The 21,632-nt window shown below is 41.1% G+C and overlaps 1 protein-coding gene across 1 annotated transcript in view; it reads right to left on the bottom strand.

Annotated features, from left to right (window-relative positions):
* Window positions 1-2,954: 2,954 nt before the first annotated feature.
* Window positions 2,955-21,632, bottom strand: part of SLC44A1 (solute carrier family 44 member 1) — a 57,291-nt gene continuing 38,613 nt past the window's right edge. The window contains exons 10-16 of the mRNA XM_054397613.1: window positions 16,645-16,810; window positions 10,316-10,472; window positions 10,020-10,103; window positions 8,856-8,993; window positions 6,894-7,130; window positions 5,219-5,299; window positions 2,955-2,985 (exon numbers count right to left, since the gene is read on the bottom strand). Of these exons, the coding sequence (XP_054253588.1) occupies window positions 2,962-2,985; window positions 5,219-5,299; window positions 6,894-7,130; window positions 8,856-8,993; window positions 10,020-10,103; window positions 10,316-10,472; window positions 16,645-16,810 (887 nt within the window). The 3' untranslated portion in view covers window positions 2,955-2,961. The remainder of the gene's footprint in view (window positions 2,986-5,218; window positions 5,300-6,893; window positions 7,131-8,855; window positions 8,994-10,019; window positions 10,104-10,315; window positions 10,473-16,644; window positions 16,811-21,632) is intronic.

Raw genomic sequence — 21,632 nt, 5'->3', positions numbered from 1 at the left:
TCACTCTCTAGTTAGTCTAGACTGCTTCCCACAAAGCACTGGCTTTAATGGCCAGCTGGCAAAAAAAGAAAGTTATTTAATCCACCACAACTGGCAGACCCCAGCACCTCTACTGCCAACTAGGGATTTACACATCAAGTGTTCTCCTACTCCACTATCCCCACTGGGGAAGGAAAACAGTCTAAATTTGTCCTGAAAAGTTGTCTCTTCAGAGTTCAGTCCTGTGCTTACCTCCTTGCACAAGACAGAGCTAGAAGGGGGCAGCTTGGAGTCTGGTTGCCAATGAACTTCAAAGGACATTCAAAAGCTTTAAAGGGCCACTGGAAAGCCTGTGTGTAGACGGAATGCCTTTTTGGCATGACCAAAAAGCTCTGCATGCTAGATATACACTCAAGTATGGTGCACACAATTTTTATTAAGAACTTTGTAATGATATAGATTTCTCACTTATACATTACAACTACCCATAGAAAAGTGTTGCCTGTATCTTCTAAACACCATGTAAATAAAACAAATTTATTTTTAAAACAGGATAAACTGCTATAAAAATGGTGCACAGTCAAGTCATACAAAAATACAAAATTTGCTTCCAACTGTAGTCCTACTTGCAATTACAGAGAAAAGCCCCTACTCAGGACTTCAAACCAGCAGAGAACACAAACTTGTGGAACTGGTCATGGCAGAAATTTGTTGTCAAAATGACCAGAATGCAAGGCTTCCGTCAAAGCACTTCCAATAACTTCCTCACAAGATGGAAATCAGTTTCTCTGGAAGCAACTGGATATACAATAAAGTCTCTTAGCCTTGCAGTCCAGTTTATAGAATTAATCTCGGCAGTCCAGTTTATAGAATTATTCTTCTGTTGCTAAACCCTTCTGATCTACACAAATATCATAATTCAGTGCCACTGCTGTCTTAAGACCTGGAAGAGCAGGAATGCCTCCTCTCCATGAACTAAAGGCTGCTCCAGTGCTTCTTCTAGATAGTTTGACCTCTAAATTTCACTGAGAGGCCTCACCAGTGCTCCAGTTTTAATCCCTAGGTTGAAGCTCCAGTCCAGTCAGCTCTTACATGGATGCATAACTTACAACTTTGACAGCTGGTACTGTACCAACATGGTTCACTTCAATGAGCATCTAAGTGCTTGCAGGACTGTATGATTCTGCCTCCCTGACTCCCTAGCAGCTATCATTTCTAAATGTATCTTTATTTTCATACCTTTCATACAGTTTGGGATCTGTGATATGAAAAGAGCAAATCCTTTTAATTGGCTTACTAAAAGGAAACAAAACGAATCAAATGACTTCCAGAAGCAGAAGTGAAGAATTTCACTACTGCAAAAAGGTAAGAGCACTGGTGAGCTACATGATACTATGCATTTTTTTCTAAACCTTCAACAGCAATTTAAAAATCTGATCCTTTGAAAGGAAGCACAGATAACTGCTTACTTAACTAGACCTTGACAACACGAGTTGTGCATGTCTCTACCTGGATATACCTCTTCCACTCTATCATAAAGCTTCTATAGAAGGGCTTTTCTCTTTCAAAAGGTGTTCTTGCATGGAGTGATAGAACCATTGAGGCATTATTTATTTGTTTGTACAGAGCTTGTATTTAGTGCAATAAGTTTAAAAAGTCTGCTCTGAAATATTAACTTTACATTAACAAAAATAGTTTTTTTAAAAAAATTGTAACAAAAGGAGTATACAGCATAGACAGATCATGAATTCTTAGCAAATACTCTCCTAAGCATTTACCATTACAATATGCTGAACAACTGAATATTAGCATTCATATCTGGTGAGCTTCCAGATGGAAAAGAAATGTAAGTATCTAATAATAATAATAATAATAATTTAAAAAGCATGTTCTCTTGCCATTATTTGTTAACTTTATATAACTATCCTGGCAGTTACACTTCCAAAGAAAAGCTTCTCTGCCCTTTTGTGTTCTAGCCACACACTACATTACAATCAAATATGAATGAAACAACAGGCAAGGAATGGTCCCTACCACCTTCCAGAGCTCTCTGGCATTGAATGAAATGAAGCATAGAGTACTTTTTTGTAACAGAAGTACAGTTCATTTCTCTTCCCATCCTCATCATCTTCATATTTAGTCATGAATTAATCATGAGTATGGCTAAGACTAAGCTTTAACAACCTGTTATTCCAATTGCTCACATGGAGAATCCATGCCCTTCGAAAGAGCATTGCTGAAGTGTGAATGAGGCTACTGAACTCAAAGGGAGGATAGAGGGCAATATGTATGAGCAGTAATTAGGGTAAACCAGGAAGCTAATTGCATATAAAAATTATCTGTCCCCATTTTGTAGTTTCTGTTTAACAGCAGATGCAAGGGCTCCCACACTTCTGAATACCTGAGGAGTTGGTTATTGTGATGTCTGATACTGATAAACAAAACTGTGCCCTACCAGGGCTGTAAAGTAAAGTGACTGCTTACAAACCCATTCGAACTGAATGAACTCTCAGTGAAATCACTTTTTGAAAAATTAAATTTGAAACATTTCTTGATTTGAAAGTTTTTCTTATATGTCACTGTCATGAATGTAATGCAAATGTAAACAAACTAAACAAATAAAACTCTAAACAGATCATCAGTGTCATGGGAAACCTGTCTCTAAACTCATTCACCATTTCAAATTATCTTTACAATGACACTTCCTCCAGACTGTAAAATATCAAGCAGATAAGAATCAACATTTCCATGACTGCAATGAGTAATTTAAAAAATGGAACAATGATAAAGCTGCTTGTAAAAGCCACCCGTATGAAAAGAGTACATGTTTCACAAAAATAATTGTTAAAAAAAGTATTAAATCCCTGTTCCTTTTCTCTGATTTTGGCTGTTTATTTATATCTTTATATATATATATATATGTATATATGTATATATATACTGTTTTGGAATGTCAATGGGTTCCAATATGGCTGGCTAGTTTCAAGATGAACTTGCTCCAGAGGCCTAGAAAACAAAGTCATACAGTACAGTCTTAGACAAATGCCAAAGGACAAGGAGAAACTGAATCAAAGGGATCGCTGGAAACCATAAAGAAATGTGAAAAGTTTGGGGTTTTTTCCTTGTGCCTTGATACAAGAACAGAAACTCCTATATGTTTCCACATTTCTGCTATTAATACCTACTTAAAATACATCTGCACTCAGGGCATTTCACTTCTAGAACTAATTGTCACGTTTAAGAAACATCTGCACTTCAAGGAGATTCAAGCAAAACAGTAAAGATTTTTTTTTTTTAAAAAGAAGGACAGGGAGAAAGAAAACAGAAACAAAAATCAATCTAATTTTCAGAAACTAAATTACAGGACTGTAAATGCTACTAGTACAGAACAGATTTATGAATTATCCTGTTCCAGATTCAACTAAGGCCTTTTATCAGTGTTTTGGGGAAAGGTATGAGAAATTTCATGGAGGTAACTACTGTGTCCCATCCTTGTGAGGAAATGAGATCTTAATATGTCAGAGTCTACTCAACTTGAGCTGTACACCCGAGAACAGAAGATCACTTGAGAAAACAAGGCCAAATCAATTCCAAACAAGACAATCACGTGAGCAGCAGGACTGGGAGTAATTCAGCAGGTGACACTCGGGCTAAGCCCCAAGTGCTCAGCACCTTCTCCAGCAGTCCTAGGAGGACTTTCAGCCAGTGCCAGGCTCAAGCAGCTAAAGTCAAGGCCCTGGAAGAACAAGACCAGCTTTGACATAAAAGTACATGGTTTGCCTTTTACAAAGGGGAGTGATAAAAAGGTTTTAGCAATTCAAGCTCTGGGCAATCAAGTACAAAAGCAGAAGGAGGGGTCTGTGCTAGCAGTTGATGAGAGTGTAAGTGGAAAACCATGTAAGGTAAACCAGATGTTTGAATTAGAGGTTAACATACTGAAAATTTGGACTCAGATTTTTTTTTTTTTTTTGCATATGAATAGAGGGTTTGTATACCAAATTCTAAATCTTTTCAGTGGCAGCTTTACATTTACAGCATTTGACCACTCTGAAATGCCCAATGTTAGTGTCTGTTTGAACAGCTAGAATTACTCCCAAAACAGTAAATGAGCATATAATTAGTTTTTTAGATGTATAAACACAGCAGCATTTAGGCATAAGCAAATCTAAAAACTGGTCTGCTGTAATGAAATAGCAAAACACACAAAGCTATACATCTGTCCACTCTACAGCAGGAACCCAGCTTGGTAAAAAGTGCTCATGCAACATAGCTTCACAGGTTATTGAGGGGGAAAAAAGGCTACTGTTAGGATACATTGATTTAGATTCCGTGGCAAGGAACTGACTCAGGCCCCCAGTACTCTGAGAAAGTAATGATGGGAAAGTATTTTTATTTCACAAAGATATATTGCACGATGACAAGTCATACCTTGCCCAGCCTGGCTCTCCATCATACGCTCTCAGTTCTCCACCTTCCAAACTCATCCTCCTATCTGTTATCTGTACCATGTATAGCTGTTCCTTATTCCAGGCTACTCAGACATGCAATGCCTTCCTAACAGGCACACCATAAGTAAAACAGGCTGCAGAAGCATAAATGATGCATTGTTCACTGTCTGTGTATCTGACAGTGTGAGATGGAAAGAGCACACAAGAGACAAGCAACGTAAGTAGTTGGCAATAAAAACAAACAACTAGGAGAAATGTCATTTGAGCAGGTTGAAAGGAATCTCTGTGTCCAATTCCTTGGCACTGTGTAAAATAATTTGGTGAGAGCTTTATATGCCTGGCCCTACTTTGCAACAATGGATGTGCTCAGTAGTGTTCTTCAGGCTTTCATGGTGAACATAAAAGGAACAAAAATTGTTCAGCTCTGGGCTGAAAGGAAGACTGAAAATAGCCCAATTAATTCTACAGCCATCTTATTTTGAGAGTAGTTGGAAACTGGGGCTATCTGTGTATACCACATAGCATGCACTAATAATCCTAATGAAATGATATTGCATTTGTTTTGTATGACACAGTTCCTTTCATCTTACTTTTACAGGAGATGGTCTCAGCTGTGACAAAAACTCTGCCATCCAGGTGATAGGCAAGCTCACAAACAGAAAAAGCAGAACATCTTGAGTGATACAGAGAACAAAAACTTCTCCTGAAGAAGTGCAGTCAGTAAAGACAAAGAGGGAGAAGAAGTAAAAGTGAAACTCTTGGAGGATCGCCACCTCCTCATCTGCACCTACCATTGGTTTCAGCTCTCTGCCCTCAGCTCCACCTCCTCGGCCAGCTTCTTTCATAGATTTCCTACTATTCTCCACAAACTCCTGAAAAACAGCAATGAAGTAAAAAGTGCTTTCTTAGACTTGACTCCAAACATCCAATCTCTAAGATGTAACTGCTCAAAATGTCCACACAACTTGTTACTCCTACTTCTCTTGCTTAAACTTGTACACAAAGTATCAAAAAAGCCTGTGTAATAGCAACAAGAGTCTCCCTCAGTTAGTTCTAGAAGCCGTGCAGGTATCTGCCTTGTGTGCTGCCACAACTTGTACACTTACCACACAAGGCTCTCCTCTATGGAGAAGGAATTTGGAGGGTGGTTAATAAAAAAAAAATTAAAAAAAATAAATAATAAAAAAAAAAAGGCCCAAACCCCCAACCAAAGCAGAACTAAACCAGGCAAACAAACAGAAAACAGCCCCAGAGATCCTAGTTACTACATTCTGTCCTCTGAACTGCATGTGGTGTTAGAACTCCATTAAACAGAAGCACTTTGAGATAACTATTTGCAAGGTCTTTTTGATTTTCCTAACTTCCCTTAATACAAACTCTTAAATTTTTCACGGGATCACAAACATCTATTCACAAAGATCAGCAAAGATGCTGATTAAGTTATGTATAATATTTTTCTCTTTTAAGTAAGCACCCTGTAGCAAATTTCAGTAAACTTTAACTTCCGGTGTTTGGTAATATCAACACCAGTCTGCAAGTCTGCAATGCTTTTATGGCTTATCTGTGCTGTCTTCTGAAACAGCACTGTGCATTTTACTATGTGCTTTTTAAAAAGAAAGTCATCAGCTACTGCTTGTTTTATTATATACTCTAAATTCTGTATAATTTTGCAAAATATTTAACATTAAATTCTTGACATGATTTTCCAACAAGTAATCAGAAAAATAAAAATTATGCTAAGAAGTTGTGTGAGTTTTCCTCTAGCCAGCACATGAGGGTACATCTAACAGGGACATATTCTACAGTTGCCACTTAAAAACGTTGTCAGAAAAACTACCTACTTGATAAGAAACTGAATGGCTTGAGAAGCAGAATTTTTACATCTTGGTCTCTAGCTAGAGTGATCAAGGAATAAGAAGGAAGAAACAAGTAGAAACTGAATTGTGAAAAGGGCCTTGTTATAGCATTGAGACTCCAGGACAGAACATAAAACCTGTTGTTTCTGTGAAAGACAGACCGAGAGTCAAATTCTGGTTGCTGTCTACCTGAAAGATGACAAACTCCACCTGTGGTCACTCCGTGTGGGGAGTAGAATAATTCTTTTTTTCCTTTAACATCTCTAGACAGATCCTTCTTAGCAAAGTGCAAATCCAAACCCTTATCCTCATCTTGCTTTACTCCATTCTGCACTATATCACTTAGAAGAAATGATACCCAAGAATACTCTGCACAATGAGTGCTCATATAACAGGCAGCAAAGAGAAGCCAATACCAGTGACGCCAAGGGAAGGAAGCATCATTACTTACCTGATGATGCTCATCATACCACACTGTTTGCTGATCAAGCCATGAAGCAAGGTTAACCCAGATAAAAAAAATACCATATTAAACTCAGCTCATTCCACTGTCAAAATACCCATTTTGTGGAATAACATCCTTAGACTTAGAGAGCAAGTGGAAACTCACCATGAGAACTTTATCCATGTAGAATTCCCTCCCAGGGCTCCCATCATTGTATTTTGTATCGATGGCAAAACATAAGAAAAGGACATCAACAACCATTTCATAAATGGAAAGGAAGCAGTGAGCAACCAGGAATGCAAAGAGGCAGACAATGATGAGTGGCAGCACCCAGATGGTATAATCTCGTTGGTAATTCAGCAACATAATCCCAGCCAAACCTGTACTGCAAACAATCAGGACCTGAAGAAGAAAACACGAGACAACTCTGATGGCAGAAGTCTTTTGATATTTTTCATTTGGTCTGATTTAGGACTTTTAACCTATGCGCATCTTGTTCTGCTGAGCAAAACTGGAACTACAGGTTACAGAACCTAGTGGTAATGACAGCTTTACCTCCTAGATTCCCCACACCGGATATTTTATCCACAGAGGACATTTTGTCCATCCCACCATGTGCAAATCAGAATAGTTTCAAACACATCCTTCAGCAAAAAAAGATATTTTTCAGAGCAAATTATATTTATAACCTGCTGTCATAATTCTAATGCTACAGAACACTGCTGTAAAAACTGACTTTAAAACCCCAGAAACTGATGTTACTAATCAATTAAAATGTAATTTGTTGTTATTGTTGTTAGAGAGGAAAGAAGATAGGTCTTAGGAGGAAGGCATCCTTTTCATTTTGCTGAGGGAAACAACTTCCAAACTTGTCTTATCTCTCTGTCATCTCAACACAGGGGAAGGTAGATCAGAAGTCACATGAAACACTTCATGTAACAGTCTCCAGAAAACTACACCATGCATGAGGTACTAACAGAAACTTCACTAGATACCAGTTCGGTCTTTTGGAACAGAAGGACTAAAACAATTGTTGTGTCCACTCAACATTTTAGTGAGTTCTGAAGCTATTATTACGAACTGCAGCAGAACATGAAATTCTAAAATAGGTCAGCTTTACTGCATTATGTAAACACCAAGACAGACTGGTAGAGGAGAGAGGCTGGTAGCAGTATTCAAATTGACACTATTTGTTACATGCTGCACTGTTCATTTTAGCATTTCTGCTTTCTGTCCATCTCCCTAATAACTTGAACAACATATTTTCAGAAAGATGTTTCCTAATACTTCTCAGACTCCTCTATAACACCCTAAAGACCCATGGTTTTCCAAGTACCTACATCTTTACTATGTGTTTATTTGTTCTCACATTTTATTGACCTAACTGCTAAATTAAAAATTCAGCCCACTGTACTGTGTCTTGATAAAAGTAGAGGAATGTAAGAAGAAAGATATATTGGTCCAACCAGTGTCCAGATGCTTAGATACAAGTGATATAAGTGGATTTGTGTTAATAGTTTTAATAAATAATGGCACAAAATTCTTCAAATGATAGCAATAATTCATTGGAATAAATTCCCATGAAGTGCATTTTCATTATTCGGAAAGTCAAAAAGCTGAGCAGAGCAAGTATTCTAGTCTCCTCTTAATTCTCAGAGTAGTATTAACTAAGTTCCTTAAGCTGGCAGTTCATCACAGCAGTCTTCTGTACTATCTTCCAGTCCAATTTTGTCAAAAACAGTGATCGATGTGTCGATTTCCAACATACACGTGAAGTGTTTTTATTAAACAGAATTTAGAGCTTCAGAAATGCTTCTGTTCCTCACAATTCTACTTTTTAATCACAAAACCAATGAAAATATTAGAACTTCTAATCAATTTTCTCAACTCTCTGGAAAAAAAAAAGAAATCATCATCTTCAGCTATTCCTTTTTAGTTAACATAAGTAGATCATCTATTTATCCTCCATATCCTGGACAATCCCTTCCTGACATAATGCAGCTAGATGTGATAAAGTGCATGCTAAGAAACAGGATTTTTAAGGCATTTTGTACTTGGGGTGCAAGACTCTGTTAAGCAAAGCTTGCTACTATATAGGTCTGAACCAACTGTACACAGCAGACATACCTTTCCTAGAAAGAGCATAAAATCCCCAACTGTGTTTATGGCAGCCACTCGCAAAGCATTTTCCACCAGAATAACAAAGGCATCCTTTGCTGAGGTGCAGAAGTTGGTGCTGTTGATAGCTGTGGCTGTATATGCATTCTGAGAAAAGGAGATTGAAGATTTACTCATGGAAAAATCAGTTATTTCAGATGGGGTTGGGAGGGAGGAGAGGGGATAGATGTGGCTTCTGAATAAGTCACCTAGGTCATACAATGTTAATGAACACAGATTCCCTTGAAAGTTGTTAAAACAAGCAGTGCAAACCAGCTTGCGGAAGACTATGCGTTTATGCTCATCATTTATGCATTAGCAAGTTTATTCAAAAAAACCCCTAATTAAACAGATTTTGCAATTTGTCTACATGGGAAGCTGAGCAGTAGCCTAACTACAACAATTAAGTAGTTGGAAAGAAATTGTCTGGAAACGTAAAAGAGTCTGAGAGTCATACAAGTCCACCAGGACAGTTTCTAGATACCTCACTAGACTGCATTCAAGGTTAGTGCCAGAACATTTTTCAAAGATTACACTGGGTTTTTAAAAATGCTTTCTCCTGATTTTATTTTCTATAGCTCTACAAGAAAAACGATGTAGAAGTACTTAACAAAGGTGTAACTACAGGCCAATAAAACCTCTTTTACAAAGGGGTCTGACCAGCAAGTGTGTTCTAACTTGCGTCTCTTTTTCCACTTTGTAAATGATGATGACAATGATTTGATGTTATGTACAGTCTTTCAATTATGTGAACCTTAAATATTACACTAAGAAAAGCTTCACTCTCTTTTTATAGCGAACTCCAATGTTGTTTGACACAGTGGACATAAGGGAGCACATCTCCAACCACTGAACAAATGTTACAGAAGTTGAGGTACCACATTCACAAATATGAACACTGGGTATTTTTCACCTTTGCAATGCACACAAAGTCTAATGTAGTGATATGTAGTGTAATTTCAGTAATGGAGACAAGACTGAAGTACCATCACTCAAGTTCAGTTCCAAATTTACGATACTTTGTATGTCAGCCTCAGGTTGCATTCTGGGAATGAATACACACACACACACATATATAAATATATATATATATAATCATCCCTTGCATAAAATTTGAATATTGAAAAGTCTTACCTGATTTAAGTAGGTCAGGCACTTTTCTAGACACCAAAGGCAGCAGATACAGGCTTTAAGTAAACAGCGAGCACAAGCGTTTTCCTAGGAAGGCACAGAATGTGGGAAAACAAAGGTAAAGAGTTAAAAATCTTAATTAAAGATCTTAATTAAACAATATTCCTTTTTGTTTCAGTAATACTCAGCTTGGTAACTTAAGCAGTCCCTTTCAATCCTACAGTCCTTTAAATTCCAAAGCAAGACTTCAGCCTCTCAAAAATTAAATTAGCTGTCAACAAGTCAGGGCTTTCTCTTACCTTTCCTTTCAGTTGTGTATGAATGTACATAAGAATCATTCGTGGTATCTTTACTAGTGTGATAATGAAAGACCCCTTTGCTACTGTTCCTAGGTGGTAACAAACAAGGCGATTAACAGATGCCAGAATAGGAGTAAATGGCAAATTCCTTTTCTCCCTGTTGAAAAGAGAAAAAGAATAAAGTAGAACAATCAGTATGCATGTAGTATTATCTAAAAATGCTACAAATTATCACTAAAATAATGTGTACAAAGAATGTATTATACTAGCTTTCAGGGTATAGTGTTCGCTACACATTAAGATTCTGTGCGAGTCAGTTTAGCCTCTAATGCAGTAATGGGAATAGGATAAAGAATCACTATGTCTTAAGGGAAGTCCTACTAGAGGTTGGCTGAATTACCACTATTGACAACTAGCAGCTTCTAGAAAACTAAATTTGGTGGTGTGCAATTCCAAAAAAGTGAGAAACAATGCTACTATTTTTTCAGTTGGATTACTTACACATCTGCTTTCCCCTTCTCCCTGTTCTGTTCAAGATCTTTGTGGAGACTTTTGAAAGGTTATTATCAGCTTTTTTTCTCTAGGTAAATTCTTTTCTCAGATGTTTTGTATTTCTGGTCTAGCTACTATATCCTCAAGGAACCAAGTGATTCTGTGAACTAAGATGTTTTATTGCAGTATGACTAGAATATTTTTCATCTATCAGATGAATACTCGCTTTCACAGTTTTCAAGCAATTCTCTGGTGTTTGTTTATATGTCCTAACAAGGAAGCCATTTCTCTTTCTCTCCCAAAGAGCAGCTCTATTCAACATTTAAAGAACAATTATTCTTTATTAGAAATATGGACACAATAATACAAATATTAAAGGAACAACTGCTAATATTCCAAATACAGAATATCTCCCCAGTTTGACAGTTACTTTCATGTGAGTTTCATTCATTTCATAAAACTAACATTTGTGTAACTTAATATTGGGATGTTAATCACAAAAACAGTTTACCCAAGATTTTCTTCCAATTCACTTTTAGAGTTCAGGTGAGGGAAGCCAGCCCTCAACTCTTTTCGCTTTGGGACACAATCACATAAATGGTATGAGTCTTGCACTCAGGCAACCCAGACACTTCCTTGTTTTGAAGTAAATATAACTGAGGGCAGCGTCTGCAATGCAGAATACCTTGGGGTTGGTTACTGCCCGAGTTGAAAGGAATCCATCTCACTAGCATGAATGTACTTTGACCTACCTAGTGGATGAGGGAAAGGCAGTGGATGTTATCTACCTGGACTTCAATAAAGCATTTGACACTGTCTCCCACAGTACCCTCCTGGAGAAAGTGGCTGCACAAGGAAGTGGTGGAATCACCATCCCTGTAAGTGTTCAAAAACCATGTAGATGTAGCACTTAGGAACATGGTTTAATGGTGGACTTGGTAGGTAGTGTTGGATTCAAAGATCTTGGAGGTTTTTTCCAAAATTAATGATTCTATGAGCATATATGAACTGGAACAGGTGACCAGAGAAACTGTGGATGTCCTCCTCCCTGGAAGGTTGGACAGGGCTTTGAGCAACCTGATCTAGTAGAAGGTGTCCCTGCCCACGGCAACGGGGCTGGAACTAGATGATCTTTAAGGTCCCTTCGAACTCAAACCAATCTATATTGAAAATGTTTCTCCATGGGTAAAAATCTCATTTTCTGTGGAATGCTGCTAAGATGCAAAATAATGGGGAAGCCCAAATAGACGTCCTTTAAGTCACTCTTCAAATTAGAATTGTATGTTAAAATGCACAAAAGGACCAGAGTAGGGAGAAAAGGGTATTTTCTAACTTGAAATAAGATTCCTGTTACACAGTGAGACAATACAGTTTAAAAAAAAAGATAATTCACCGTCAGGTGAAAATAAGTAAACTTACAGATGAAGCATACACATTGCTAAGCCATCTATTTCAATTTGAAGTTATCCTCTCTGTGTTTTCTTAGTTCTGTACTCAATCTTGTTTAAGTATTCACAAAATTACATCCCTGTAACATCTTACAATCACTTCATACATGCTTTTCATTGGTAGACTGTAAGACTTCATCATTAATAGAATAGCAGAATGTCAGCACAATAAATTAATTCCTTGCCTTTGATACTGTTTTAAAGACTAGGGCAGATAAGGAGTCAAAATGTAATTCAGATAACAGTCTTAATTAAAAATACAAACCGACTAAATCATGCACTTGAATCATGCACTTGAAAAATATCTGCATTAAAAAACACATTTTTAAAATTCACAGACTCTTAAAAGAGCCTGGCAAGAATAGAATGTGGTTGCTGGATATCACTGCAATTTTTTTATATACAATATTCTTCTTATGAAAGGCTAAAAGCATACACCAAACCCCATAAGATGAACTACGTGTGTATTTAGGATACTGACGTTTTTTCTTTGTGGGGTGGCATCACTCCAGCATCTGGGGTTTCCTTTTTGAGGTAAACCACCATTGCTAAAAATTACCTTGTAAACATCCACTACTCATGCTGCTCTTTATCTATGGAAGTTTTATTTATACTGTTTGGAAATTATTTTGAGAACATCTGAAATAAAACTACTTCACTAGACACTGAATAACAATGGGGGTAAGGGAGAGGGGGAGGTGTTTGGTTGTTTATTTATTCAGGAATCACAAAATGGTAGGGGTTGGAAGGGACCTCCGGAGATCATCGAGTCCAACTGCCCTGCCAAAAGAGGATCACCTAGGACAGGCTACACATAGAATCATAGAATCAGTCAGGGTTGGAAGGGACCACAAGAATCAGCCAGTTCCAACCCCCCCTGCCATGGGCAGGGACACCTCACACTACATCAGGCTGGCCACAGCCTCATCCAGCCTGGCCTTAAACACCTCCAGGGATGGGGCCTCAACCACCTCCCTGGACAACCCATTCCAGGCTCTCACCATTCTCATGGGGAAGAACTTCTTCCTCACGTCCAGTCTGAATCTCCCCACTTCCAGCTTTATTCCATTCCCCCTAGTCCTGTCACTACCTGATAGCCTAAAAAGTCCTTCCCCAGCTTTCTTGTAGGCCCCCTTCAGAAACTAGAAGGCCACAATAAGGTCACCTCAGAGCCTTCTCTTCTCCAGACTGAACAGCCCCAACTCTTTCAGTCTGTCCTCATAGGAGAGGTGCTCCAGCCCTCTGATCATCCTCATGGCCCTTCTCTGGACATGTTCCAGCCTGTCCATATCCCTCTTGTAATAGAGGCTCCAGAACTGGACGCAGTACTCCAGGTGGGGTCTCACCAGAGCTGAGTAGAGGAGGAGAATCACCTCCCTTGACCTGCTGGCCACACTTCTCTTGATGCAGCCCAGGATCTGATTGGCTTTCTGGGCTGCAAGTGCACACTGACAGCTCATGTTGAGCTTCTCATCCACCAGCACCCCTAAGTCCCTCTCCTTCGGGCTGCTTTCCAGCCAGTCACTGCCCAGCCTGGATTTGTGCTTGGGATTGCCTCAACCCAGATTCAGGACCCTGCACTTCGTCTTGTTGAACCTCATGAGGTTGGCTTGTGTCCACCTCTCCTGCCTGTCAAGGTCCCTCTGGATGCCATCCCTTCCCTCCAGCCTGTCTGCTGCACCACACAGCTTGGTGTCATCAGCAAACTTGCTGAGGGTGCACTAAATGCCTCTGTCCATGGCACTAACAAAGATGTTGAACAAGACTGGTCCCAGGACTGAGCCCTGAGGGACTCCACTTGTCACTGGCCTCCAGTGGAACATGGAGCCATTGACAGCCACTCTTTGAGTGCAGCCATTAAGCCAGTTCTTTATCCATCTCGTGGTCCACCCATCAAACCCATGTGTCACCAGTCTGGAGACCAGGATGTGGTGTGGGACAGTGTCGAAGGCTTTGCTCAGGTCCAGGTAAATGACATCAGTTGCTCTCCCCTCATCTATTAATGTTGTGACATCCTCACAGTAAAGTTTTTCCTCCTGTTGAGGAGGAACTTCCTGGGTTCCAGTTTGTATGCAATGCCCTTCATCCTATTACTGTGCACCAGTGAAAAGAGACTGGCCCCTTTCTCTTGACACCCACCCTTCAGATATTTGTAAACATTAATATGATCCCCTCTCAGTCTTCTCTTTTCCAGTCTAAACAGCCCCAGATCTCTCAGCCTTTCCTCTTAAGACAGATGTTCCAACCCCTTAATCATCCTTGTAGCCTCTATTGGCCTCTCTCCACTATTTCCCTGTCCCTCTTGAACTGGGGAGCCCAGAACTGGACACAATACTCCAGATGTGGTCTCACTATAGCAGAGTAGAAGGGGAGGAGAACCTTCACAGACCTGCTGGACACACTCTTCCTAATGCACCGCAGGATGCCACTGGCCCTCTTAGACACAAAGGCATGTTGCTGTCCGTTAGACAACTTCTTGTCCACCAGGACTCCAAGGTCCTTCTCCAAGGAGCTGTTTTCCAGCAGGTCAATCCCTAACTCTACTGGTGCGTGGTTCTGTTCCTCCCCAGGGGCAGGACCCTACACTTGTTCTTGTTGAACCTTATTAGATTCCCCTTTGCGCAGCTCTCCACTCTGTCCAGATCTCACTGAATGGCAGCAGAGCCTTCTGGTGTGTCAGATGATCTTCCCATTTAGGTATCACCATCAGACTTTCTGAGGATACACTCTGTCCCCACATCCAGGCCCTCCCTGATGAAGATCACAGGATGTTAGGTGTTGGAAGGGACCTCTGGAGATCAAGTCCAACAAGACTGGACCCAGTACTGACCCCTGGGGAGCACCACTAGCTACAGGTCTCTGACTGTTGATTAGCCAGTTCTCAATCTTTCTCACTGCCAACTCTTCAGATCCACACTTTCTGAGCTTACCTAGGAAGACGTTATGGGAGACAGTGTCAAAATAAAGTCAAGGTAGACAACATCCACTGCTCTCCCTGCATCTACCCATGCAGTCACACCATCACAGAACGCTATCAGATTAGTCAAACGTGATTTCCCCTTGGTAAATCCATGACAACTGGTCCTAGTAACCTTCTTTTCTTACACATGCTTAGAGATGACTTGCACAATGAGCTGCTCCATCACCCTTCCAGCAATGGAAGTAAGGGTGACTGGTCTGTAGCTGCCTAGGTCTTCCTTGTCGTATTTGAAGACTGGTGTGACATTGGCTTTCCTCTAGCCCTCAGTCACCTCTCTCATTCTCCATGACCTTTCAAAAATGATGGAGAGTGGTAGAGCAACAACATCAGCCAGCTCCCTCAGCACTCGTGGGTGCATCCCATTAGGGCTCACGGATTTGTGCATGTTCAGTTTACCCAAATGATCTCTAACCCAATTCTTGTCAACCCATGCAGTCTTCCTTCCTCCAGGTTTTCTCTCTTAATTCCAGGGTCATGAAATACCAGATCTAGGCTGACATGTGGAGAAGCTTCATTAAACTATACTTCTACAAAATAGGCATTAATGTACTTGCTTCTCCTTACCAAAAATATTGACTTAGTTCTGCTATTTATACCAAAATGTCATACTTCAGATCACCATTTATTCTCGTATCACTTTTTTCCTAAAAAACTCTGGGTTTTAGATGGCTAAACCAAGAACTTTAATCTTCACTTAAAGTAAATTTTAAGCAATCTTAATTTCAGAAGTTTTCAAATAGTAGAGGCTATGTTTCTGACATTGTTCTTACCTCTGTGAAGCAAAATTTTGGTGCCTGAAGGTTGGCAAAACCATTGCTTAATAATTAGTATTGCCTTCTTGAACAGCTAGCAGACACATGCAGAATAGCCGAGGTATGCCCTGATTCACAATTAGTACACAGATATGGAGCTTTAATGCACATATATTTTGAATCCTTTTTTATTTGTACATGATATTGTCAGAATCTATATGTAAATTATGAATCTAATAAGACCTTAAGTAATCTTGTATAAAAAAAATAAAGCACTGCAAATAATTTAAAGGGCTCTGTCTTGCAGTTAATACAACCAACTATTTTCAATATTTTTTTAATCCTTGTAGAGTTTATCGGCATTAATTATTAGCATCACAGATGACCTTCCAGGTCATCCTGCTTCGCAAGCAGCCATTCATGTCTATACAATGTGCACAGGTTACAAAACAAACAATATTTGAATTCCTAAATGTAAAGAACACCAGCAAAACACATTATTTTAGGACTTGACACAATCTGAAAGAGTCAATACAATTCAACCGCTCTCCAGTTTTCAGGATGAAAGCAAGTTTTCTCCTGTAAAGCTCTGTACCTCATTATTTCTGCTACTTCTGTTCTGGCCTACTCACAACAGTAGAGCTAAGTTGTCCTTACCTTGTAAAATAGTATGTCACAACAGCTCCTGCTACTGTCATCTGCTGACAGGCTAAGATAAACTCGCTGATCCAGATGAGTCCCACTACATGGTACCACCACATGTATTTCAAAGGACCTACCATCCGAAATTCAACAAACCCCTCTTCATTTGGGACAGGGCTACCTAGAAGTAAATGAAGATAAAAAAAGGAAATGGTGTTTACATCACCTCAGAAAGAACGAAGCATGGTATTAGTAGTTCATAACTGTCTACAGCAGAACCCCTCTAGTTTCTAATGATAGTTCAAAATGCCACATTTAGGAAGGTTGTTCATCAGTAAGGTTCAGGTTTGAGACAATGAGTACAACGGTATTTCAAAAAGCACTAAAAAAGACCCAAACATTTTCTGGGCACACTCAAAATCCCACAACACTTCTTTTAATTTTAAGCCACATGGTTAAGATTTCCAAAATTATCCATCAAGAAGTAGCAAAAATTATAATTAAACATAATAGAAGCTTTCCTTCAGTCATTCCTTATTTCAGTGTCTTGTTCTGTTAATATTATTCATACAGTAAGAATCAATATTAAAATTCATAGTTCCTTACACTTAGATATCAATATTAACTGCTTCTGTTTTCCTTACACTAAGTCTTTGTGGATGTATTTGAAAAATATTTGTAGCTTTAAAAGTATTCACAGATATTCACAGTGGTGAGAGCCTGGAATGGGTTGTCCAGGGAGGTGGTTGAGGGCCCATCCCTGGAGGTGTTTAAGGCCAGGCTGGATGAGGCTCTAGACAGCGTGATCTAGTGTAAGGTGTCCCTGCCCATGGCAGGGGGGTTGGAATGAAATGATGCTTGTGGTCCCTTCCAACCCTGACTGATTTGATGACTCTGTATAAGGTGCAGCTTCAGAGATTCTAAACATATTACAGAATTACAGAAACATTCAGGTCAGAAAAGACCCTCAGGATCACCAACCGATAACCCTCCTCTACAAGGCTCACCCCTAAACCATATCGCCAAGCACCATATCCAAACGACCTTTAAACACATCCCGGGTTGGTGACTCAACCACCTCCCTGGGCAGCACATTCCAATGCTTGACCACTCTTTCTGTGAACATTTTTTTCCTGACGTCCAGTCTAAAGCTACCCAGTCACAGCCATTCCCTCTTGTTCTATCATTTATTACCTGTGAGAAGAGACCAGGATCAGCCTCTCTACAGCATCCTTTCAGGTAGTTGTAGAGAGTGATGAGGTTTCTCCCCTCAGCCTCCTCTTTTTCAAACTGAACAGCCCCAGCTCCTTCAGTCACTCTTCATAAGACTGATTCTCCAGGCCCTTCACCAGCTTCACTGCCCTCCTCTGTACTCCAGCACCTCAGCATCTCTCCAAAACTGGACACAATACTCAAGGTGTAGCCTCACCAGCGATGAGTACAAGAGGACAATCACCTCCCTACTCCTGCTGGTCACAGCATTTCTGATACAAGCCAGGATGCCATTGGCTTTCTTGGCCACCTGGGCACACTGTTTGCTCATATTCAGCAGCTTGTCAATTAGAACCCCTAGGGCTCTTTCTGCCAGACAGATTTCCAGACACATTTCCCCAGGCCTGTAGCATTGCTTGGGGTTGTTGTGACCCAAGTACAGAACCTGGCATTTGGCATTGTTGAGCCTCATCCTGTTAACGTTGCCCCATTGATCCAATCTATCCAAGTCCCTCTGGAGAGCCTCCCTGCCCTCATACAGATCAACATTCCCACCTCACTTGGTGTCACCTGCAAACTTACTGATGACACACTCTATGTCTTCATCAAGGTCATCCATAAAGATGCTAAACAGAAGAGGTCCCAACACTGAGCCCTGAGGAACACCACTTGTGACCAGCCACCAGCTGGATTTAACTCCACTGACCACCGCTCCTTGGGCCTCTTAGCCCAGCCAGTGCTTCATCCAGCAGACCCTCTGCTCATCCAAGCCATGAGCAGCCAGTTTGTCCACGAGAATTCTGTGGGAAACAGTGTCAAAGGCATTTCAAAAGTCTAGGTAGACAATATCCACAGCCTTTCCCTTATCCAATATTCAGGTCATCTTGTCATAGAAGGAGATCATGTTGGTCAGACAGGACCTGCCCTTCATAAACCCATGCTGACTGGGCCTGATCCTCTGATTGGTCTCTATATGTTGTGTAATGGTGCTTGAGATGACCTGCTCCATGACCTTCATGGAGGTCAGACTGACAGGTCTATTGTTTCCTGGATTCTCCTTTTTTCCTTTCTTGTAGATGGGCGTTACATTTGCTACCCTCCAGTCCATTGGGACCTCCCCAGTCAGCCAGGACCTCAGGTAAATAATGGAGAGTGGCTTGGCAAGCACATCTGCCAACTCCTTCAGCACCCCTGGGTGTAGCCCATCTGGCCCCATAGAGTTGTGTGTGTCTATGTGGTGTAGCAGATCACTGACCACTTCCTCATTTATTGTGATGACCTCATTCTGATTCCCTTCCCTGACTCCTACAGTTCATGAGGCTCAGTGCCCAGGGAACTGCTGGATTCAATAATAAAGACTGAGGCAAAGCAGGCACTGAGCACTTCAGCCTTCTCCTCATCCTTAGTCACTATGCAACCAATAAAGGATGGAGATTTTCCCCAGTTCTCCTCTTGCTGTTAATGAAACACTTTCCCCACTGACTTGTTTTTTGGCACACAGGGACAGCTTGCTCCTGAGCCTTTGAGACTTCCCTCTTGAAGTATGTCCAGCTTCCTGGACTCCTACATCCTTCAGGGTGGCCTCCCAAGGGACTTTGTCAATCAGTCTCCTGAACTGGCAAAAGTTTGCCCTATGGAAGTTCAAGGTGGCAGTTTTGCTAAGCCCTCTCCTTGTTTCCCCAAAGATAGAGAACTCAATCATCTCATGACACTCTCCAACCTTTACTTCCCCCACAAGTTCTTCCCTGTCCGCAAGAAGAAGGACCAGGAGGACACCTTCCCTGGTTGGCTCCCTCACCAGTTGTGTCAGCAAGTTATCCTCCACACACGCCAGGAACCTCCAGAACTGTTCTCTCCCTGCTGTATTGTATTTCCAGCAGACATCTGAGAAGTTGAAGTCTTCCACGAGAACAAGGGGTAGTGATTGTGAAACCCGCTTATAAAAAATTTCCATCTACCACTTGAATTTCATCTATCTCTTCAGATTTCACACACTCAGAAAGGTATTGACTCTTTGCCTAATCTGAACAGCAATACAGAATCGTAGAATCTTTTTGGTTGGAAAGACCTCTAAGATCATCGAGTTCAACTGCCAACCTGAGACCATGGCCATTAAACCATCTCCTGAAGTGCCATGTCTGCATGTTTTTAATACCCCCAAGGACAGTGACTCCACCAGCTACCTGGGCAGCCTTGTTCCAATGCCTGGCCACTCTTGCAGGAAACTAGTTTTTCCTAATACCCCATCTAAACCTCCCCTGGTGAGCCTTGAAACCACTTCCTCTCATCCTATCACTTGAAACTAGGGAGAAAAGACCAACACCTACTTCACTTCAGATGGTTGTAGAGAGCAAGATGGTCTCCCCTAAGCCTCCTTTTCTCAAGGCTGAACAACCAAGGTTCTCACAGCTACTCCTCATAGGATGTGTTCTCCAGACCCTTCACCAGCTTTCTTGCACCTTAATGTTCTTCTTTGAGGGGCCAAAAACTGAACACAGATTTAGAGGTGTAGCTTCACCTCTAACCAGGGACTCCTGCTGGTCACGCTATTCTTGATACAGGCCAGGATGCTGTGTGCCTTCTTGGCCACCTGAGTACACTGCAGGCTTGTGTTCAGCCAGCTGTTGAGGGACACCTGCAGGTCCGTTTCTGCAAGGCAACTTTCCAGCCACTCTGCTCCCAGCCTGTAGTACTGCATGGGGCTGTTGTGACACAAGTGTAGGACCTGACACTTGGCCTTGTTGAGCTTAATAGAATTAGCCTCAACACCCTGATCTAGCCTATCTAGATTCCTCTGCAGAGCCTTCCCACCCTCAAACACATCAACACTTCTCAGTTTGGTGTTGTCTGCAAATTTACTTACTCAATCCCCTCATCTAGATCATTGATAAAAATGTTAAACAAGACTGGCCCCAGTGCTGAGCCCTGAAGAACACCACTTGTGACCCACCACCAACTGGATTTAACTCCATTTATACACCACTCTGGACCAGCCAGCCAGCCAGTTTTTTACCCAGCAAAGCATCCAACCATCCAAGCTACGAGCACCCAGTTTCTCCAGGAGGATGCTGTGGGAGACTGTGTCAAATGCTTTACTGAAGTCCAGGTAAACAACATCCACAGATTTCTCCTCATGCACTAAGTGCATCACCTTGTGGCAGAAGGAGATCAAGTTTGTGAAGCAGGCCTCATCACCTGGTTGCCCTGCACATGCTGCGTAATGGCACTCAGGATCCGCTCCATGACCTTCCCTGGCATTGAGGTCAGACTAGCAGGTCTGTAGTTTGAGTCCTCCTTCTGGCCCTTCTTGTAGATGGGTATCATTTTTGCCAATCTCCAGCTGGCTGGGACCTCCCCACTTAGCCCTCCCCAGGGCTGTTGGTAAATGATGGAGAGTGGCTTGGTGAGCATTTCTGCTAGCTCCCTCAGTACACTTGGGTATATGCCATCTGGCTCCATAGACTGGTGTACATCCACGCAGTGCAGCAGGTCACTGACCAACTCATCTTGGGGATCTTCTGCTCACCATCCCTATCTTCCAGCTCAAGCAGATGGGTATCCAGCAAACAACTGGTCATACTACTAAAGACTGAGGCAAAGAAGGTATCGAGTACCTCATCCTTTTCCTCATCCTTTTCCACTGTTTTCTCCCCCACATCCAACAAAGGACAGAGATTCTCCTTCCTGTTGTTGCTGATATATTTGTGTGAGGATTTCCTGTTCTCGTGTAACAGATGAGGCCAAATTAATTTCCAGTTGGGCTCTGGCCCTTCCGAGTTTCTCCCTGCATA

Source organism: Indicator indicator, chromosome Z (assembly GCF_027791375.1).
Source record: "Indicator indicator isolate 239-I01 chromosome Z, UM_Iind_1.1, whole genome shotgun sequence".
Taxonomy (NCBI): domain Eukaryota; kingdom Metazoa; phylum Chordata; class Aves; order Piciformes; family Indicatoridae; genus Indicator; species Indicator indicator.
Note: the sequence above shows the minus strand (reverse complement) of the source record. Positions and strands in the feature narration are given on the sequence as shown.